Source organism: Suillus bovinus (genome assembly GCF_016758785.1).
Source record: "Suillus bovinus strain UH-Sbo-P2 chromosome Unknown EDB93scaffold_72, whole genome shotgun sequence".
Classification (NCBI taxonomy): Eukaryota; Fungi; Basidiomycota; class Agaricomycetes; order Boletales; family Suillaceae; genus Suillus; species Suillus bovinus.
Window position 1 is genome coordinate 62,009 of NW_024542128.1, and position 18,761 is coordinate 80,769.

Here is an 18,761-nt window from a genome sequence, read left to right on the forward strand (position 1 = left end):
GTCCCTGTTGGATGCTACTCAGCTTCGCGGGACTCGTATCGCCGATGGAGAGTGCCATTGACAAGTACGTAATTTTTCCATTCTACAAGTCCGTAATGCATTCGAGTTGACGGCCTATAGATGGGAATCTGCTGTGACGTACCAGTATGGAGAATTACTGCCTCATAGTTGATTATTTCGATCCACGAATCGGAAAATATGTACTAGATCCCAGAGGGTGACACCAGGAGCACTACTTAAGCTGGAGGATGCAATGTGTTTTGCTCATCTTCCTCCTCCCATTGACTCGAGTGTTGAGTCATGTTCCAACTCTATGTATTCTTATGCTTTCTGGCAAGCCTTCGGGTTTATGCTGTGACTATTGGCCCAGTTTCTGACCTCGTCATTGCCAATGGCGTTGTATCCCCAGACGGGTTCCCCAGATCGTCAGCGTCTGCTACATGTTCGACCTATCTGATTACTGATGTCGTTGCAGGGCGGTCCTTGCTGGCGGCACTCATCCGGGGCCCACTATCATGGCTCAGAAGGTAGCGTCTACTTTGCATGCACAAACGCTTAATTGACATCATGTGCATTAAGGGGGATACGTTCAAGATTAACGTCACGAACCAATTGAGTGACGAATCGATGCTAACGAGTACCAGTATCGTAAGCACCTCCTGATAAATGCATGTAAGAGCTTACAATGATATCTATCGCACACAGCACTGGCATGGACTATTCCAGCATCACAGCAACCAAATGGATGGCGTGGCATTCGTTACGCAATGTCCGATTGCTCCAGGACATTCCTTTTTATACGACTTCAATGCTCGCGACCAAGTGGGGACATACTGGTACCACTCTCATTATGGAGTTCGTGCTTGATTTATTCATGGTGTCTGTGACTAAATCTAATTCAGGTCCAATATTGTGACGGTCTACGAGGTCCGCTGATCATCTACGATCCCGACGACCCATACCGTTCATTGTACGATATCGATGACGGTGAGTAAGTTCGATGAAATGGAGTTACGCTTCTCACATTCAAGTGAAGAGTCTACTATCATCACATTGATGGACTGGTAAGAAAGGAAAGGTTGATGTATCTTTTTCTGTCATTCAATCGGTTTGCTTTGTAGGTATAACATTCCATCACCTCAAGTACAGAGACAAGTGACCGCAGATTCGGTGCTCATCAATGGTGTCGGGAGTTATGATGGAGGGCCGGACATGCCTTTCGCTGTCATCGACGTTCAGCCACGAAAGAGATATCGTTTCCGCTTGCTGAACATGGCGTGCAAGCCAAACTACATCTTCTCGATCGACGGTCACAATCTTACTATAATCGAAGTCGATGGCCAATACGTCGAGCCGCTCGTGGTAGACTCTATTCAGATCTACGCTGCGCAAAGATACTCGTTCATTCTCGAGACAGACCAGCCTGTCGACAACTATTGGGTGCATGCCGATCCCGATGCAGGTACAAATGCTACAGCTATCTTACGATATGCAGGCGCTCCCATCGCGGACCCCATGAACACGACAGCCTTAACCTGGGATGCTCTGAATGAGACCAGTCTACACCCCCTATTCACGCCTTCGTCTCGTTTAATGCAGGAACCAGACGTTAAACTTGACCTTGTTCTTGGGAAAAATCTGTCCAATTTCAACTTTCTCGTCAATGGGGTCCAGTACACTTCTCCTAGTATCCCTGTCCTGCTACAGATACTGAGCGGTGCTATGACGGCGGCGGATTTTGCGCCCAACGGCACCGTATACACTTTGCCACGGAACAAGGTCATTGAAGTTTCATTCAACCCCGATAATTCGCCTGGGGGTCCTGTGAGTCCATTTCAAGAGACGTCGTGTATGTCTTTGATCGACAGAGACTGACATGTTTTTACAGCATCCATTCCACCTTCACGGGGTACGTCTTGGCGTGTCATCCACATACACTCGATGGACTGACAAAAGTGGTATATAGCACAGTTTCGCTGTTGTCAGAAGTGCTGGGAGTACCAGTTATAACTATGTCAACCCCGTCATGCGTGATACCGTGACCACCGGCAACCCCGGTGATCGTGTGGCTTTCCGTTTCATCACCGACAACCCTGGGCCTTGGCTGTTGCATTGGTAAGTGTTGTATCTATGTCTCTCTAGCTGGGAATGACTTTCGGTGTTTGTCAAGTCATATCGATTGGCATCTATACACGTGAGTTGCGCCCTCGTTTCGTTGAGCCTGAACTCGAATTAATCGTTGGGTCCGTAGTGGATTAGCTATAGTGTTTGCAGAGGCTCCTGAAGATGTTGCGGCTGACCAGCCTGTCAATAGTAAGCATCGAGCACTATGAACTTGACCGGGTCTGACAATCAGCGTCAGATGCTTCGAAGCAGCTCTGTCCGATATACAATAGCCTTCCTCCGCAGAATTTCCCTCTCCCTCCTGTTGATTGATATTTTCGGTTCATGTCTCCTCTTGTTCTAAATCATCTGTACATTGCCTAATACTTGACATTGGTTCATGGAGCCGTACTCCCGAGACACAATTTAGTAAGAGAGTCCGAACTTTAACGTTTATGCAATGCCTTCGAATACTATTAACGTCACCTTTTCTAGAAATGTTACTGATATATCCGTCTTCATGAGATCTGATTGGGTCCAGTCATTCCTGAAGACCGAGTAGTGGTAAAGTGTTACAGCAAGAGAAGGGCTTTGAAATTCGTCTTAGCCAGACACGGATCTGAAATATACCCTAGAAGGGATGCCTCGTAAGTGCCAAGTTGGAAGGTATCCTGAACCTCGGTTCATCTGAGTTCGTGACAAATAAAAGCCCTCGCGATGTTGACTAGAAGTCCCCTCGACCGAATACCCACTCTCGATTCCAACCATGCAGCTCACACTCATTTTCACCACACTCGTTACATTTGCTGCTATTGCTGCATCACATTCGACACCAAAATTAGTCAAAAAACACGCTTGTGAGTTCTGACTCAGGCTTGAGGACTCGTGCCATTTTTGCCGGTGAGAGTTACTGATATGCTATGCAGCTCTGGCCAAGCGCCAGGAGCTTTTCTCCTCCAACCTCATCGGCCATCTCAAGCCTAGGCTTGAGAAGCCTGATACACCGGATACACCGGATACACCTGACTCGCTTGACTTTGGTGATACGCCTGATTTTCTCGCGTCGCCTGAATTACTCCCATTGCCTCATCCATCCGGCTCCTCTGACTCTGACTCCGACTCCTCTGACTCCGACGACAAGTCCGTCGATTCTGATTCCTCCGATTCTGATTCCTCCGACTCTGATTCTGACGACAAGTCCGTTGCTTCTGACTCCTCCGACTCTGACTCTGACGACAAATCCGTTGATTCTGACTCCGACGATTCTGATTCCGACAAGTCCGTTACTTCTGATTCAGATGATAAGACCGCCGATCCTGATGCGAGTGGCGAAGCCGACGACGACGACGACATCGACAATGATGACACGGGGAGTGAGGAGCGTGGGGTGCGCGAGGAGGCTGAATCTCACCATGTCCACAAGACAAGGTCTGATACAGTAGATAATGGTGACAGCGGGGACACGGGGCGCGAGGATGTTGGATCTCGCGACGTCTTCAAGAAACGTTCCAACTCTCGCGTTGACTCTACGTCCGTTGTCTCGGGTTCAACAGATGAAAGTGACAACAGCGACAGCGGCGACACGGGACGGGAGGATGTTGGTTCTCACGTTGAAAGAAGAAGCTCCGAACCCCCTGTCTCTAAGTCTGTCTCTAGCTCAACCGATGAAAGTGACAACAGCGACAGCGGCGACACGGGACGTGAGGATATTGAATCTCACTACGTTCACAAAAGAAGCTCCAACTCCCGCGACTCCAAGTCCGCTGTCTCTGGTTCAGTCGACGAAAATGACGGCAGCGACAGCGGCGACACGGGACGAGAGGATATTGGTTCTCGCTTTGAAAGAAGCTCCAACTCCCCTGTCTCTAAGTCTGTCTCTAGTTCAACCAATGAAAGTGACAACAGCGACAGCGGCGATACGGGGCGCGAGGACGTCGGATCTCATCGCATTAACAAGAAAAGCTCCAACTCCCGCGACTCCAAGTCCGCTGTCTCTGGTTCAGTCGACGAAAATGATGGCAGCGACAGCGGCGACACGGGACGAGAGGATATTGGTTCTCGCGTTGAAAGAAGAAGCTCCAACTCCCCTGTCTCTAAGTCTGTCTCTAGTTCAACCAATGAAAGTGACAACAGCGACAGCGGCGATACGGGGCGCGAGGACGTCGGATCTCATCGCATTAACAAGAGAAGCTCCAACTCCCGCGACTCCAAGTCCGCTGTCTCTGGTTCAGTCGACGAAAATGATGGCAGCGACAGCGGCGACACGGGGCGCGAGGATGTTGGATCTCATCGCGTTCACAAGAGAAGTAAGTCATTACAAGTCTCGTGGACTACTATGTATAACAAGTCACACTAGAGGCTTTTGTCTATCGTTTCAAGGACGAGAAGCGCTACAAATAGACAATATATTCGAGAGAGGTATGGGTTTTTTCCTTCTTAAATTGCTATGAGGTCTTATTACTGTTCAGCTTTCAAATTGGGGAGGGGTCGCGAGAAGAAGTACAGAGTTTGATACATCGTAGAGCCACGGCATCAACACTAGCTCAGGTTGGTGTGTGTAGATCGATTCTGAGATCCTTATTGTGTGTACGAAAAAGCAGATAGTTGAGGGCGGACTCGTTAGTGTTCTGGATAAGTATTTGTCGACGATGGCGTGTTCACGGTTAGTGTGGGCACCAAAGGGCCCGACCATTAACCCAGACTAGGTTTGGAAATTTAGATTCTAAATGCGGCCACATGCAGCGACTCGAGGCTGTGCTCTAACTGATCGCCATTCAATGAATGAGTTCAGCGGCGCTTTGCTAATGCTCGACGAGTAAGCAGACCCAATAATCGATATCATCGACATCGAGCACACTTTTCTTGATACCTTCACTTTCCTTACGTACGTTCAAGTTTATACTACTCTGACCACATATACTGACCTGTTCCCAGTCATTGAATTGCGCTGCTTTGCAGTGTAGACTTGTTCCATCGACTTCACGCCATCATCCATCGGTTCTGAATCAACCCTACTACATAACTATATCCGCGGCATGCCACGGCAGCACATTCCTTATTTTTCAAAGATATGCCGCACAAACGCCGCCTGATAAAACGAAGTTTGCGCTTAATACAACTGGGAGTTCTTCGAATTCGATGGCTTCAAGTTTTTCCCACCAATCTCGTGCGTGTTTCAGCTACTATTATGTGACCTCGCAGAATAGTGCAGGTCAGCACTGGATGGCGTAAATACCGGTACGGGACTTGACTCGTACGATCCAACTTGAGCTCTTGTATTTTGCAGCTCAACAATCTGTTTACAGGTATCTATACTTTGTTGAATCGTTTAAGACAAGCGCTGACGATCACACTCCGACTTTCTTACCTACTAACAAGGCTCTACTTTCTAGAGATAATGTTCGCCAGAGGTTCGAGTAAGTTCCCTACTTATGTACCAAACATTCGTGACTTATCTCTGCTCTAGCCATATGCGGCTGCTACTATGTATGTCACTGTCATTGACGTTTTGCTCACAAGATATGATAGGTCTTTGTTTGGCTTGTAAGTTCAAACCTAGAAACTAAATTGTTCAGTAAGGAAGCCCAAATTACACCATGCCTTCAGTTTTGGCGTCACCCCTCAGAACGACCCTGATGATATTTTAGGCCATTACAACCAAGCTGGTCAAGTTATCCCACGAGGACCTTGCACAACCAATCGGTACAGCAAGTTGAAGATTTGAAGTTCGTACCAACCAGAACGGGCCTGAATAATACCATGAAGACGCCTTGTAAACGAGGCCCGGATATCCTCTCGGCCTTACGATATGTCCATGTGTAGTTAATCGTTCATGTACCGAAGTTGACCTCCCGTTCTCCGCAGGTAATCCGAGATAACTTCATGCCATGAGATATAAAAACAAGAAGCCGAGCAAGTTTTCGAAACAGCACTCACTTCTCTCACTTCCAGCAATGCAGCTCCCACTTGCTTTCACGATCCTCGTAACCTTTGCCACTATTGCTGTGGCATATCCCACACCAGAAATGGGGTTAGAATGTAATTGTGAGCAGGCGCTCTCTAGTTAGTGGAAGTGATACTGATACATTATGTAGCTTTGGTTCAGCGCGAACTTCCTGGAGACATCGTCGTTTTTGACGCTAGGGACCCTGCTTCGTCTGGTTCTCCTGACTCTCCTGACTCTCCTGATTCCCCCGACTCCCCCGACTCCCCCGACTCCCCCGACTCACCTGACTCCCCCGATTCCCCCGACTCACCATTCAAACGAGAGAAGGTTGAACCTAACTATGACTACCAGAAAGGTAAGTTATTAGTATATGCATGGTGTACCATTCGTGTATAATACCGTTGCAAACAGAAGCTTCTGGCTAATAGCCCAAAAGCGCGACAACTAAAACATGTCTCCAAGAGGCATTCCTGACCTTTTTTTTCGCTACTATCATCATTCCTTATTGTTTTTCAGCTGTAAAACAGGCAAGGATTCACAATGGGTGTGAGAGTGTCGATTAACGGTCCCAACTTGTACTAGTACTGCTACTTGATGTAGTAAACCAGAATTCGCGTGTTAGACACAATGAAAATTCCAGTTAGCTATGATGTCTTGTGAAAAAAGGACGATAACATTCAAACACACCACCGCGCCCCCCTTTCGAGAATACATGGGATTGTGTGAAAATCGATGAGTGGAATCGGCGAGAACTTCCGCCAGGAAATTACCGAACAAGAATATTATGATGAACTAAACGCGGTCACGTGCCACGCATCTCATTGACTTACACTGAGGATCGCCCATGTCACTTCAGCAAGCTTTTGATTTGCATACTCCAGCCTCACTCAAATGGACCGCTGCCCAAGAAAAGAGTCTGAGCAGAGACTATCCCTTGCAAGATCACGATCCAGCGGATCCAGCCCTCTTCGTTCAGCGCACTTACCTTCACTTCCTATGGCTTCCTCATGTACGTCCTGCTCTAACAGTTCTATATATTTACTAACAACATTATAGTCAATCATGCCGCTCTCTCTATTCATTCCATCTCTTCTTCGTATTCGAGGAACTCCGGATCTTGCAGAAGACCAGCCACATCCTCTTCACGCCTTTATCGAGCCTCTCCTCCTTTCTCTTCGCGCAGCCGCGAACAAGTACCAGAACGAGCTTCCTCAGATCCTCGCAGACGGAGGCGGTGCAGGAGAAGCAGAGGAGAGCATGATGTGGTATGCTTTGGGGTACGAGAAAGTCGATGCCAGCATGGAGCGTAGCGAACACCTCAACCGAGAAGACAACGCGATGCTAGAAGAGAAGTGGAGGTCTGGCTGGCTTGAGCGCATGGAGAAGCGTGAGTGAGTGCCTTTATCTTGTATTTGGGCGCATCATAATGACTTTGTAGAGTTCAGATTCAGATCCTGCTGTATTTCCTCAAGCTCTCTCTTCCTGGACCATGCACCCCATTACCGCCTGTCGAAGTGCCACCCACCAATAACATTCCATTCATTTCGCCCGCCAAACCCAGCCGTTCACGGAAAAAGAAGAAAGAAAAAGCAAAGTTGATCGTCCCATCCTCTATCGAGCGTCTCGAATCCTTCATGGACAAACTCTCGATGTGGCAACTCGTATCACTCATGGATACATCTCGCAATGAGATTACGACTCGCAATAAGAATGAACGTGACTGGATGCAAAAATTCTGCGAGGACGTAGTCGAACCACTGTGGGTGACCACCTTACGCATATTTCGATCGCATCCTAATTATCTAATCATCACAGGTTCAAATCAAAGCTCCCGGAGCAATGTACCCTCCTCCGCTCCAAACTCTTCCCAAACTCTCCTTTCTCCAACGAACCCCCTTCTCCAGGACCATCTACAGAGAAATCATTTCCCCGGTCTCGTTCTCATCATCATTCATCATCGACTACTGCAACAGGCTCACAAAGTGGTGTAACGGCAAGGGTCCCTGCTCGCACTCGCTCGCTGTCGGTGTCACTCGCGCAGGAAAAAGAAAAGGAACGTGCAGCAAGCGTAGGCGCAACGCAGGAAAAGGCACTTCAGCGTGCACTAACACGGCAGATCAGCATGTCTCGTACATGGAAAGGGAAAGATCGGTCGATGGCTGCAGTGTCACAGGGAGAGAACAAGGTGCTTGCTGCAACTGTTAAGCGCATCATTGGGCGCACGGATTCCCTGTCCCAATCCTCCCAATCTCGCGCGGCGCCAGCGATCACCCTTGTAACCGCTACGCCTGTGAAGAAACCACCTCCCCGTGCCAAGTCAAACGCGTCAGCTCGGAGCTCGAGTCCTATGCCTAATACCAGGAGCTCGAGCGTACTTACCACAGGGAGGAGTTCGAGTCCACACCTCGCTGGGCGATCTTCGAGTCCTCCGACTGCCCGCAGCTCAAGTTCTACGCCGCTGGACACAGATAACAATGAACTTCCTTTCGCGTCTGACCCTTTACTTGAGTTCTCCTCTGACAGTCTGGGCAATGTAATGGACGAAGACGAGGATGCGGAGGGAGAAATATGGCTCCCAAACTCTTCACCTGATGTGTTACTGCTTGGGAAGAGCGGCTGGGTCGTAGGTGCCAAGAAACGTGACTCACAAGTTATGGCTTCGGATACCCCTGCCAGGAAGCGGATGAAACTTGGGAGGTAGGAGCGTTAGTTCGTGCTGCAAGATGTAAAGTGCGAGGCAGGTGGTATTACTTGTGTAAAATCTATCGATTTCTGAACACATTGCCACCTTTAGACCGCAGCTATAGTCGCATCCAACGGATGTACACATAAACTCTCGTCGTCCCTGTCTGCGCAGGAATCTCGCACACAACCACCTTTTCGCCGCTTAGGTCCTAAGTACAGCGCCTTTGACGGCCATAGGACATCTACTGCGCTTCACTTGCGTCGCCATACAGGATCGGGCTATTTTACTTGTATCAATATGCGTGCCGTGGTAATGTCATGACCGTGAAACGATCTGCACTGGTGTCGCCATCCACAACTGTATGGAGACCATGTCTCGAATGACACCCAATTTTAGCACGTAGTAGAGTGCAGAAATGAACTCACGTCACACGACAAGAATGAATAGGTGGCAAATAGGAAACATTAATTGAGACAACGAGACTTTTGCAATTGGACCGGTCGTGGTACCGTCGGTGCACATCACGGATCATTGCAAAACCTCTAGCCCAGTGATCGCCTGTCGGCATCTAAAAAGCACCATCTCTTTCCATGGGGACCGCAGCATGCATTATGCAAGAACTTACCTCAGGCGTGGAACTTCAATTTGACGTACTTATCGAGAAGCTACCATAGTCTCCGAGCCTGGAGGCGTCGCACCGGGCATTCAATAACAGTGCATGGCGCATCAACATCTTGTTATGTAATATTGGCCCGATCTGTTTGGCTTTGTTATTATCTAACAGCTCATTCCTGATCGATTAAGTAATGGATCTTTTCGAATTCGTTACGGACATGATCTATGCAGGTGTCAAAGTATAGTACGTGCGTTCTAGCTCGACGCATTTGTTGGCTCGCGGACTCATGCGTTCATCAAGTTTTGACATTTATTAGCAGATGATGTTTGAGTTTAAGTTTCTTGTCGGATCCCGTCTAGCCAGCGGTCGGGATCAGAGTCATCTTATGGAAAAAACTCGAAACTTGAGATGTTGTCAGTAAGGAAAACCTTTTGCATCGTACGATACACCATGGCATTTTCTGTGGAATTGTGATACTGACGTTAGTCTGCAGTCTGCTCCTCGGACTGGCATAAGAAATTCGATGCAAATCGTTGGGTTCTACTGCCAGATGCAGTTACACTTAGGCACGTTTATGACCACGTCAAAGAGGTTATTGAATGCAGGAAAGGTCCTAGCTCTGAGGTCACCATAGACCTCCCATTAAAGGTATCTACAATCATCTCACTTATGATATCGCCAAAATATTGACTTTTCTGAAGTGACCGCTCGAAACCGGAACGAGATACAAATACGAGCCACCTTCGTACTGGTATCCTGCACAACAGAGATCTGGCACCAAATCGATGGACAATGCATTCGTTATCAACCTCCCGTTGCTTGCCAGCAGAGAATAGGTCTTATCCTCAGTTGACAGTAGACCCGAATCTCCTGCTTGATTTTGCTCTTGCTTGGTAGCACTTCTGTTCGATGCCACGTTGTTCACTTACCTGTACTACTCGCCAGGGAAAGCTCCAAGTCATGATTGATTTCCAACCGGTGAAAGCACTCCATCGTCACAATTGCCTACGAGCATTTACCCTTGGTTATAACATGTAGTAGCTATACAGACACGTGGTTTTCAACGGAATTCCGATACCTCTATCTGGTGCTGTTGAGCACGCCCTCCCCCCACGGAATACAAAACACAGGCCATGTATTCGTAACTAATTCACATTATGTGCTGATGATGAACGATACGGACGTACGGCTATCAATCACAACTCGAACATCACATTTCGCATTAAGAATGGGCGCTATTTACTGTCCATTGTGTCCTACCCTACTCTATCATGAGTCCAAATCGCATCTGAAAAATGTCCTGATTGATCTCTAGAAAAAAAAGAAGGATGATCCAAAAAAAATCAATCAACGGGAGGGAGAGGGAAATTCTGCGGAGGAATGCTATTGTATATCGGACAGAGCTGCTTCGAAGCATCTAACGCCGATCGTCAGACCCCAGTCTAGTTCATAGTGCTCGGTGCTTACTATTGAGAGGCTGGTCAGCCGCCACATCTTCAGGAGCCTCTGCAAACACTATAGCTAATCCACTACGGACCCAATGATTAATTCGAGTCCAGGCTCAGCGAAAGGAGGGCGCAACTCACGTGTATAGATGCCAATCGATATGACTTGACAAACACCGAAAGTCATTCCCAGCTAGAGAGACATAGATACAACACTTACCAATGCAACAGCCAAGGCCCAGGGTTGTCGGTGAGGAACCGGAAAGTCACACGATCACCGGGGTTGCCAGTGTTCACGGTATCACGCATGACGGGGTTGACATAGTTATAACTGGTACTCCCAGCACTTCTGACAACAGCGAAACTGTGCTATAAACCAATTTTGTCAGTCCATCGAGTGTATGTGAATGACACGCCAAGACGTACCCCGTGCAGGTGGAATGGATGCTGTAAAAACGTGTCAATCAAGGACATACATAACGTCTCGAAATGGACTCACGGGACCCCCAGGAGAATTATCGGGGTTGAATGAGACTTCAATGACCTTGTTCCGTGGCAGAGTGTATACGGAGCCGTTGGGCGCAAGATCCGCCGCCGTCATAGCACCGCTCAGTAACTGTAGCAGGACAGGGATACTAGGAGAAGTGTACTGGACCCCATTGACGAGAAAGTTGAAATTGGACAGATTTTTCCCAAGAACAAGGTCAAGTGTGATGTCTGGTTCCTGCAGTAAACGAGACGAAGGCAGAGATAGGGGGTGTAGACTGGTCTCATTCAAAGCATCCCAGGTTAAGGCTGTCATGTTCACGGGGTCCGCTATGGGAGCGCCTGCATATCGTAAGATAGCTGTGGCATTCGTACCTGCATCGGGATCGGCATGCACCCAATAGTTGTCGACAGGCTGGTCTGTCTCGAGAATAAACGAGTATCTTTGCGCAGCGTAGATCTGAATAGAGTCTACCACGAGCGGCTCGACGTATTGGCCATCGACTTCGATTATAGTAAGATTGTGACCGTCGATCGAGAAGATGTAGTTTGGCTTGCACGCCATGTTCAGCAAGCGGAAACGATATCTCGTTTTTGGCTGAACGTCGATGACGGCGAAAGGCACGTCCGGCCCTCCAACATAACTCCCGACACCATTGATGAGTACCGAGTCGGCAGTCACTTGTCTCTGTACTTGAGGCGATGGCAGGTTATACCTACAAAACAAACCGATTGAATAACAGAAAGAGATACATCGACCTTTCCTTTCTTACCAGTCCATCAATGTGATGATAGTAGACTCTTGATCTGAATGTGAGAAACGCAACTCCGTTCCGTCAAACTCACTCACCGTCATCAATATCGTACAATGAGCTGTATGGGTCGTTTGGATCGTAGATGATCAACGGACCTCGTAGACCGTCACAGTATTGGGCCTGAATTGAATTCAGTCACAGACACCATGAAAAATCGAAGCACGAACTCCATAATGAGAGTGGTACCAGTATGTTCCCACTTGGTCGCCAGCAGTGAAGTTGTATAGAAAAGAGTTTCCTGGAGCAATCGGACATTGCGTCACAAATGCCACGCCATCCATTTGGTTGCTGTGATGCTGGAATAGTCCATGCCAATGCTGTTTGCGATAGACATTATTGTAAGCTCCTACATGCATTTATCAGGAGGTGCTTACGATACTCGTACTCGTTAACATCGACTGGTTCGTCAATTGGTTCGTGACGTTGATATTGAACGTATCCCCCTAAATACACAAATACACATGAGGTCAACCAAGAGTTTGCGCATGCAAAGCAGATGTTACCTTCTGAGCCATGATAGTGGGCCCGGGATGAGTGCCGCCAGCAAGAACCGCCCTGCAATGACATCAGTAATCAAATAGGTCGAAAATTCAGCTGACACTGACGATCTAGTGAATCCGTCTGGGGATACAACGCCATTGGCAATGACGAGGTCAGAAACTGGGCCAATGGTCGCGGCATGACCCTGGAGACTTGCTAGCAAGCACAAGAATACATAGAGTTGGAACATGACTCAACACTCGAGTCAATGGGAGGAGGAAGATGAGCGAAACGTATTGCATCCTCCAGCTTAAGTAGTGCTCCTGGTATCGCCCTCTAGAACGGAGGATCATTCTACATATCTTCCGATTCGTGGATCGAAACAATCGACTATGAGGCAGTAATTGCCCGTGTTGGTATCACCCTCTGGATCAGAGAGTCAGTTTGCATATCTTCCGATTCGTGGATCGAAATAATCGACTATGTGGCAGTAGTTCCACGTACCGGTATGTCACAGCAGATTCCCATCTGTAGGTCTCCGCTGATAGATTCGAATACATTAAGGACCTGTAGAATGAGAAAATTGATTACCTGTCAAAGGCACTCTCCATGAGCGATGCGAGTCTTACGAAGCTGGGTAGCACCCAGATGGGACTTGTCGATTAAATGAAGTGCCTGAATGCAATTTCATGTCTTCCGCATGTTTTGTGGGACGTCGTTGGCTGGGGGAGTTGCACCGGATTGCCTGAAGAAACATTGATGTCTGTAGACGCAGCCAAGCTGTCATGTCAGCCACATCTACCGCCGTCAGACCTTTTTGGGCGTGTAGAACACAATGGAGCACTTTGTATAATGCAATAGGGTCCGATCACTAGCCAAGCTATACAAGTACTGAGCATTGGCGGGGTTGACAAAATATCTGCGCCTACCGATCTTCAAGTCCTGGCCGCAGGCACAGTAGCGATGACAGTTGCCGAGTTCGATACTGGCATGGAGATGAATCTGTTTTTAAGCAGAAGCTACGAGGGATCTTTCGTGATGCAACCACAATGTGGAGTAGTTGCCCAGCAACTAATGGCAGATTTAAATGGGCTCCGCAAGCAGAAAGTAGGCTGACAGCAATTTTCAAGAGCGTGAGTGGCTGCCGCCCCCTGCACCACAACAGCTGTCACTGTGTAGAATGAACACCTGACAAAATGATGAGTCTATTCTAATTATATCTCCGCAGTTCCAAAAAACATACATAGTATGTATCCTAGGGAGCGCGAAGATGATTCCGTGGCATGATGAGTCCAAGATGAAGGTCCATCAGGCTTGTTGGTTGTTGGGGAGGCCTACGGAGTTTGATGAGTGTTCCTTATTATGCAGCTTAGCAGTGGAGCTTTGCAAATTATACAGGTCGGCATTAGAAAACCGTCTTCTAAAATAAACGTGACTCTAAGCACAGGAGTTGTTGTGCATCACATAGGTTCGTCTTCTGTATGGATGCAGAACCACCACGGGTTGTGAATAACGCTCCTGGAACGTGTCAGCCGTATATCAAATACTGTCAAGGAATTCCCTACTCCGATGAGCTGAAGGTCACAAGCCCTTTGAAGCTGCGCTTTCCTGACGGACAATCGATGTAGGAACTCGACCCACGCGTACAAGTTGGCGATGATAGCACGTGGGTGGACAGAAACTGGCGCTTGATGCCCTCCCTTCTGAAAAGTTGGATGTATCCGGATGGCTCATTCCTCCCTCTTCGATTCAAAAAAGCATCGTGGTGCTGTTATATGACCATTCAATAAACCCAAATCCCTATGCTGTAAAATTAGGCATAAAAATCGGGAACTGGAACCCTCGCAGCACCGAGCGGCGAGCATAGGCTGGGCCCCACCAACAAACCAACTCAGAAGCACGAATTTGAAGGCCGTGAAAGACAATTTAAGATTTTCATCTTCTTGCATGACAACGCCCTTATCGTGAGACGACAGCACATTGCGCGAGTGGTACTGCAATACGATACGTATTGTTGGGGAACCGTAGAAAGGCGAGGGAGGGGCATGTGTGTCGGTATATTGCCAGTGCTTTCATGAAGTTTCTGCGGAGTAGACGCGACGCGATGATATAATCGAAGGCCGCATTTGGAAGGGTGATGATTTAGTTCAAACATGCAGGACGCATTTCAACATCGCCGACTGTCACTCGCATTGAACAAGCTTCGACTCTTATTTTGCATACCTCAGCATCACTCAAATACTAATGGACCGCAGTCTAAGAAAAGAATATGAGCAGAAACTACCCATTTGAAGACCATGATGCAGAGGACTCAGCCTTCTTCGGTGTCCGACGCACTTGCCTATGGCTTCCTCATGTACGTCCTGCTTTAGTTAAAACCGTTCTATCATATATTTACTGACAACATCATAGTCAACTCTCTTTATTCCATCTCTTCTTCACATCCGAGGAACTCCGGATCTTACAGAAGACTAGCCACCTCACGCCTTTATAGAACATCTCCTTTTTATTCGCGCAGCCGCGAACAAGTATTACAGTGAGCTCCCTCAGATTCTTGCAGAAGGAGGCGGTGCAGGCGAAGCATGACGAGGTATGTTTTGATGCCAGCGCGGACAATACATTATCATACGGTAAAAACCACCTACACATCTTATTACAGTAAGATCAATCGCAGCATGTCTTATGCAAGAACGCATCTCAGACACCTTATAGGAATCATACCTTCGGATGATCTCTCGGCGAGAGCGTCACACCCAGCATTCAATTCATGGCGACCCATCACAACCAAGGACAGTAGTATTGGCTTCATCCTCCAGCCAAACCTTTTGCTTGCATCTCAAGTCCACCGACATCCTCATCGCAAGGCTCGTCAAGCAATTATGGGTCGGTGAGATCCAACAACGGGTTCTAGCAGTCGTTGAACAATGAAAAACCATTTTAATTTATCCACCACGCCGATCGATTACGTAGCAAGTAATAAAGATCTCGAACCAAGTCTTGACAACTAATTATTAGATGTCTGTCCTAGGAAAACGTCTAGCCAGCGATCGGGATCCGGAGTCATCTTACGCTGACTCCGATGATGAGCACGAGTTACTATCCACTGTATCCTACCCTACTGTATCATGAGTCCACTAGCACAAATCAGATTTAAAAAATGTCCTGCTTGGTGTCATCTAGACCAAGAGAAGGCATAAACCGAAACACATCAATCAACGGGAGGGAGAGGGAAATTTTGATGAGGAATGCTATTGTATATCGGACAGAGCTGCAACGAAGCACCTAATGCTGATCGTCAGAACGCGGTCTAGTTCATAGTGCTCGGTGCTTACTGTTGACAGGCTGGTCAGCCGCCACATCTTCAGGAGCCTCTGCAAAGACTATAGCTAATCCGCTACGGACCCAATGATTAACTCGAGTCCACGTTCAGCGAAAGGAGTAACTCACGTGTATAGATGCCATTCGATGTGACTGCAGATAGATCGAAAGTCATTACCAGCTAAAAAGACATAGATATAACACTTACCAATGCAACAGCCAAGGCCCAGGGTTGTCAGTGATGAACCGGAAAGTCACACGATCACCGGCGACGCCAGTGTTCACGGTATCACGCATGACGGGGTTGACATAGTCATAGCTGGTGCTTCCAGCGCTTCTGAGAACAGCGAAACTGTGCTATAAACCATTCATTATTAGTCCATCGAGTATGTAGATGACACGCCATGACATACCCCATGCAAGTGGAATGGATGCTGTAAAAATAAGTCAGTCCCAGTCGATCAAGGACACACATTACTGAAGGACTCACTGGACGCCCGGGGGAATTATCGGGATTGAATATAACTTCGACAACCTTGTTCCGTGGCAGAGTGTATACGGAGCCGGTAGGTGCAAGATCCGCCGCCGTCAGAGCACCGCTCAGCAGCTGTAATAGGACGGGGAGCTCAGGAGAAGTGTACTGGAGGCCATTGATGAGGAAGTTGTAATCGGACAGATTTTTCCCAAGCGTAAGGTTAAGTGTGATGTCTGGTTCCCCCATCAAACGAGGCGAAGACGGGAATAGAGGGTGTAGGCTGGTCTCATTCAGAGCTTCCGAAACTAAGGTCGTCATGTTCACGGGGTTTACGATGGGAGCGCCTGCATATCGTAAGATAGCTGTGGCATTGTCACCCGTATTGGGATCAGCATGCACCCAATAGTTGTCGACAGGCTGGTTTGTCTCGAGAATGAACGAGTATCGTTGCGCAGCGAAGATATCAATAGAGTTTACCACGAGCGGGTCGACGTATTGGCCATCGACTTCGATTATCGTGAGATTGTGGCCATCGATCGAGAAGATGTAGTTCGGCTTGCACGCCATGTTCAGCAAGCGGAAACGATATCTCGTTCCTGGCTGAACGTCGATGACGGCGAATGGCATGTTCGGCCCTCCTTCATAACTCCCGATACCGTTGATGAGCACCGCGTCGGGGGTCACTTGTCTCTGTACTTGAGGCGATGGAATGTTGTACCTACAAAGCAAACCGATTGAATAACAGAAAAATACATCAACCTTTGCTTTTCTTACCAGTCCATCAATGTGATAATAGTAGATTCTTTAATCGGATATGAGAAGCGTAACTTCATTTCGTCGAACTCACTCACCGTCATCAACATCGTACCATGAACTGTATGGGTCGTCAGGATCGTAAATAATCAGCGGACCTCGTAGGCCGTCGCAGTATTGGACCTAAATTGTAATCAGTTACCGAGACCGTGAATCATGGATAAATCAAACGCACTGCAAAATGAGAGTGGTACCAGTACGTTCCTACTTGCGTGCCAGCAGTAAAGTTGTATAGAAAAGAGTTTCCTGGAGCGATTGGGCATTGCGTAACAAATGCCGTGCCATCCATTTGGTTACTGTGACGTTGAAATAGTCCATGCCAGTGCTGTTTGCGATAGACATTATTGTAAGCTCGTACGTGCATTTATCAGGGGGTACTTACAACACTGGTACTCGTTAACATCGTCTCGTTCGTCAATTGGTTCGTGACGTTAATATTGAAGATATCGCCCTTGATGCACATGAGATCGATCAAGAGTATATGCATGCAAAGTAGACGCTACCTTCTGAGCCATGATAGTGGGACCGGGGTGACTGCCGCCAGCAAGAACTGCGCTGTAATGACTTCAGTAATCACATAGGTCGAAAATTGAGCGGACACTGACGTTCTAGCGAACCCGTCTGGGGCTACAACACCATTGGTAATGACGAGGTCAGAAACTGGACCAATAGTCACTGCATGAACCCGAAGGCTTGCGAGAAAGCCCAGGAATACAAAGAGTTGGAACATGACTGAACACTCCAGTCGAAGAAGATGATGAGCGAAACACCTTGCATCCTTCGGCTTAAGTAGTGCTTCTGGTATAGCCTCCCGATCGAAGGATTTGTCTATGTATAACCTTCCGGTTCGTGAATCGAAATAATCGACTGTGAGGCAATTATTTCGCGTACTAGATCAGAGAGTTGGTTTGCACATCTTCCGATTCGTGGATCGAAATAATCGACTATGACGCACTAATTCCGCGGTATGTCGCAGGTATGGAAAGCCGGAGCACCGTGTTCATTTAGCCAGTGTCTTTGCTCACGTCGTTCATTGCCGTGTGGGAATGCCGGAGCACCGTGTTCAGAAAAGACCTGGAAAAGGAGGACGTCAAGAGGAGGCGCCTAGTACTTTCTCGATTTTGTGGCAAGTTGATGGAGCGAGTTAGTGTCACCGTTCGGTTTCCTTTTTAGGAATTACTCGGCAACAGGAACGTTGACGTCAGGCTTGAGTCAGAGAATTATGTGGCACATCGATGAATGAGTATTAGAACCCTCGTTTTACTTGGTTTTATTTTCGTCAAAGTCTGCTGGATTATTCGTGCTAGGGTGGTCTCTTTGCTAATGCACGTGAGCAAAGACGCGTGCCCCGCAGATTCCCACCTATAGGAATCTAGCCGCGGATCAACTTTAATTCATTATGGACTTGTAGAATGAAGATTTTGATCTCTCCATCAACGAGACGAGTTCTTCGAAGCTTGGTAGGGGCCTGACGATCGACTGGAGTGCCTGAACGCGTTTGCATGTCTTCCTCATGTTTTTTTGAGATATCTTAGCCGTAGTAGAATCGTTGCCTGAGCAAACCATTCATGGTCATTG

The 18,761-nt window shown here is 47.8% G+C and overlaps 6 protein-coding genes across 6 annotated transcripts; 4 read left to right on the forward strand and 2 right to left on the reverse strand.

The window, feature by feature from the left end:
- Positions 1 to 300: 300 nt before the first annotated feature.
- EDB93DRAFT_1305485 (laccase) lies at positions 301 to 2,550 on the forward strand (the record flags this gene model as incomplete). Its single annotated transcript, XM_041454744.1, has 11 exons — positions 301 to 425; positions 476 to 527; positions 580 to 648; positions 706 to 855; positions 903 to 991; positions 1,122 to 1,824; positions 1,889 to 1,909; positions 1,967 to 2,115; positions 2,171 to 2,194; positions 2,252 to 2,313; positions 2,363 to 2,550. The coding sequence occupies 11 exons, from the start codon at positions 301 to 303 to the stop codon at positions 2,434 to 2,436; spliced, it is 1,518 nt and encodes a 505-aa protein (XP_041303637.1). The 3' UTR covers positions 2,437 to 2,550.
- A 136-nt stretch (positions 2,551 to 2,686) lies between these two features.
- Positions 2,687 to 4,800, forward strand: EDB93DRAFT_830351 (uncharacterized protein). The gene is made up of 4 exons (XM_041457633.1): positions 2,687 to 2,960; positions 3,030 to 4,409; positions 4,460 to 4,521; positions 4,572 to 4,800. Exons 1-3 carry the CDS (start codon positions 2,870 to 2,872, stop codon positions 4,501 to 4,503), a joined length of 1,515 nt encoding a protein of 504 aa, XP_041303638.1. The 5' UTR covers positions 2,687 to 2,869; the 3' UTR covers positions 4,504 to 4,521; positions 4,572 to 4,800.
- A 1,024-nt stretch (positions 4,801 to 5,824) lies between these two features.
- On the forward strand, positions 5,825 to 6,699 carry EDB93DRAFT_830276 (uncharacterized protein). The gene is made up of 4 exons (XM_041457632.1): positions 5,825 to 5,913; positions 5,968 to 6,147; positions 6,198 to 6,404; positions 6,461 to 6,699. The coding sequence occupies exons 2-4, from the start codon at positions 5,991 to 5,993 to the stop codon at positions 6,472 to 6,474; spliced, it is 378 nt and encodes a 125-aa protein (XP_041303639.1). The 5' UTR covers positions 5,825 to 5,913; positions 5,968 to 5,990; the 3' UTR covers positions 6,475 to 6,699.
- A 194-nt stretch (positions 6,700 to 6,893) lies between these two features.
- On the forward strand, positions 6,894 to 8,750 carry EDB93DRAFT_1242585 (uncharacterized protein; the record flags this gene model as incomplete). The annotated part of the gene is made up of 4 exons (XM_041452034.1): positions 6,894 to 7,058; positions 7,106 to 7,440; positions 7,488 to 7,808; positions 7,865 to 8,750. The coding sequence occupies 4 exons, from the start codon at positions 6,894 to 6,896 to the stop codon at positions 8,748 to 8,750; spliced, it is 1,707 nt and encodes a 568-aa protein (XP_041303640.1).
- Positions 8,751 to 10,694: 1,944 nt separating this feature from the next.
- EDB93DRAFT_1254342 (laccase) lies at positions 10,695 to 12,827 on the reverse strand (the record flags this gene model as incomplete). Its single annotated transcript, XM_041453597.1, has 12 exons — positions 10,695 to 10,768; positions 10,819 to 10,880; positions 10,938 to 10,961; positions 11,017 to 11,165; positions 11,223 to 11,243; positions 11,296 to 11,998; positions 12,056 to 12,083; positions 12,133 to 12,217; positions 12,265 to 12,414; positions 12,472 to 12,540; positions 12,601 to 12,652; positions 12,703 to 12,827. 12 exons carry the CDS (start codon positions 12,825 to 12,827, stop codon positions 10,695 to 10,697), a joined length of 1,542 nt encoding a protein of 513 aa, XP_041303641.1.
- A 2,958-nt stretch (positions 12,828 to 15,785) lies between these two features.
- On the reverse strand, positions 15,786 to 17,913 carry EDB93DRAFT_1254343 (laccase; the record flags this gene model as incomplete). Its single annotated transcript, XM_041453598.1, has 12 exons — positions 15,786 to 15,859; positions 15,910 to 15,971; positions 16,025 to 16,048; positions 16,104 to 16,252; positions 16,309 to 16,329; positions 16,386 to 17,088; positions 17,145 to 17,172; positions 17,222 to 17,306; positions 17,359 to 17,508; positions 17,566 to 17,634; positions 17,687 to 17,738; positions 17,789 to 17,913. The coding sequence occupies 12 exons, from the start codon at positions 17,911 to 17,913 to the stop codon at positions 15,786 to 15,788; spliced, it is 1,542 nt and encodes a 513-aa protein (XP_041303642.1).
- Positions 17,914 to 18,761: the final 848 nt, after the last annotated feature.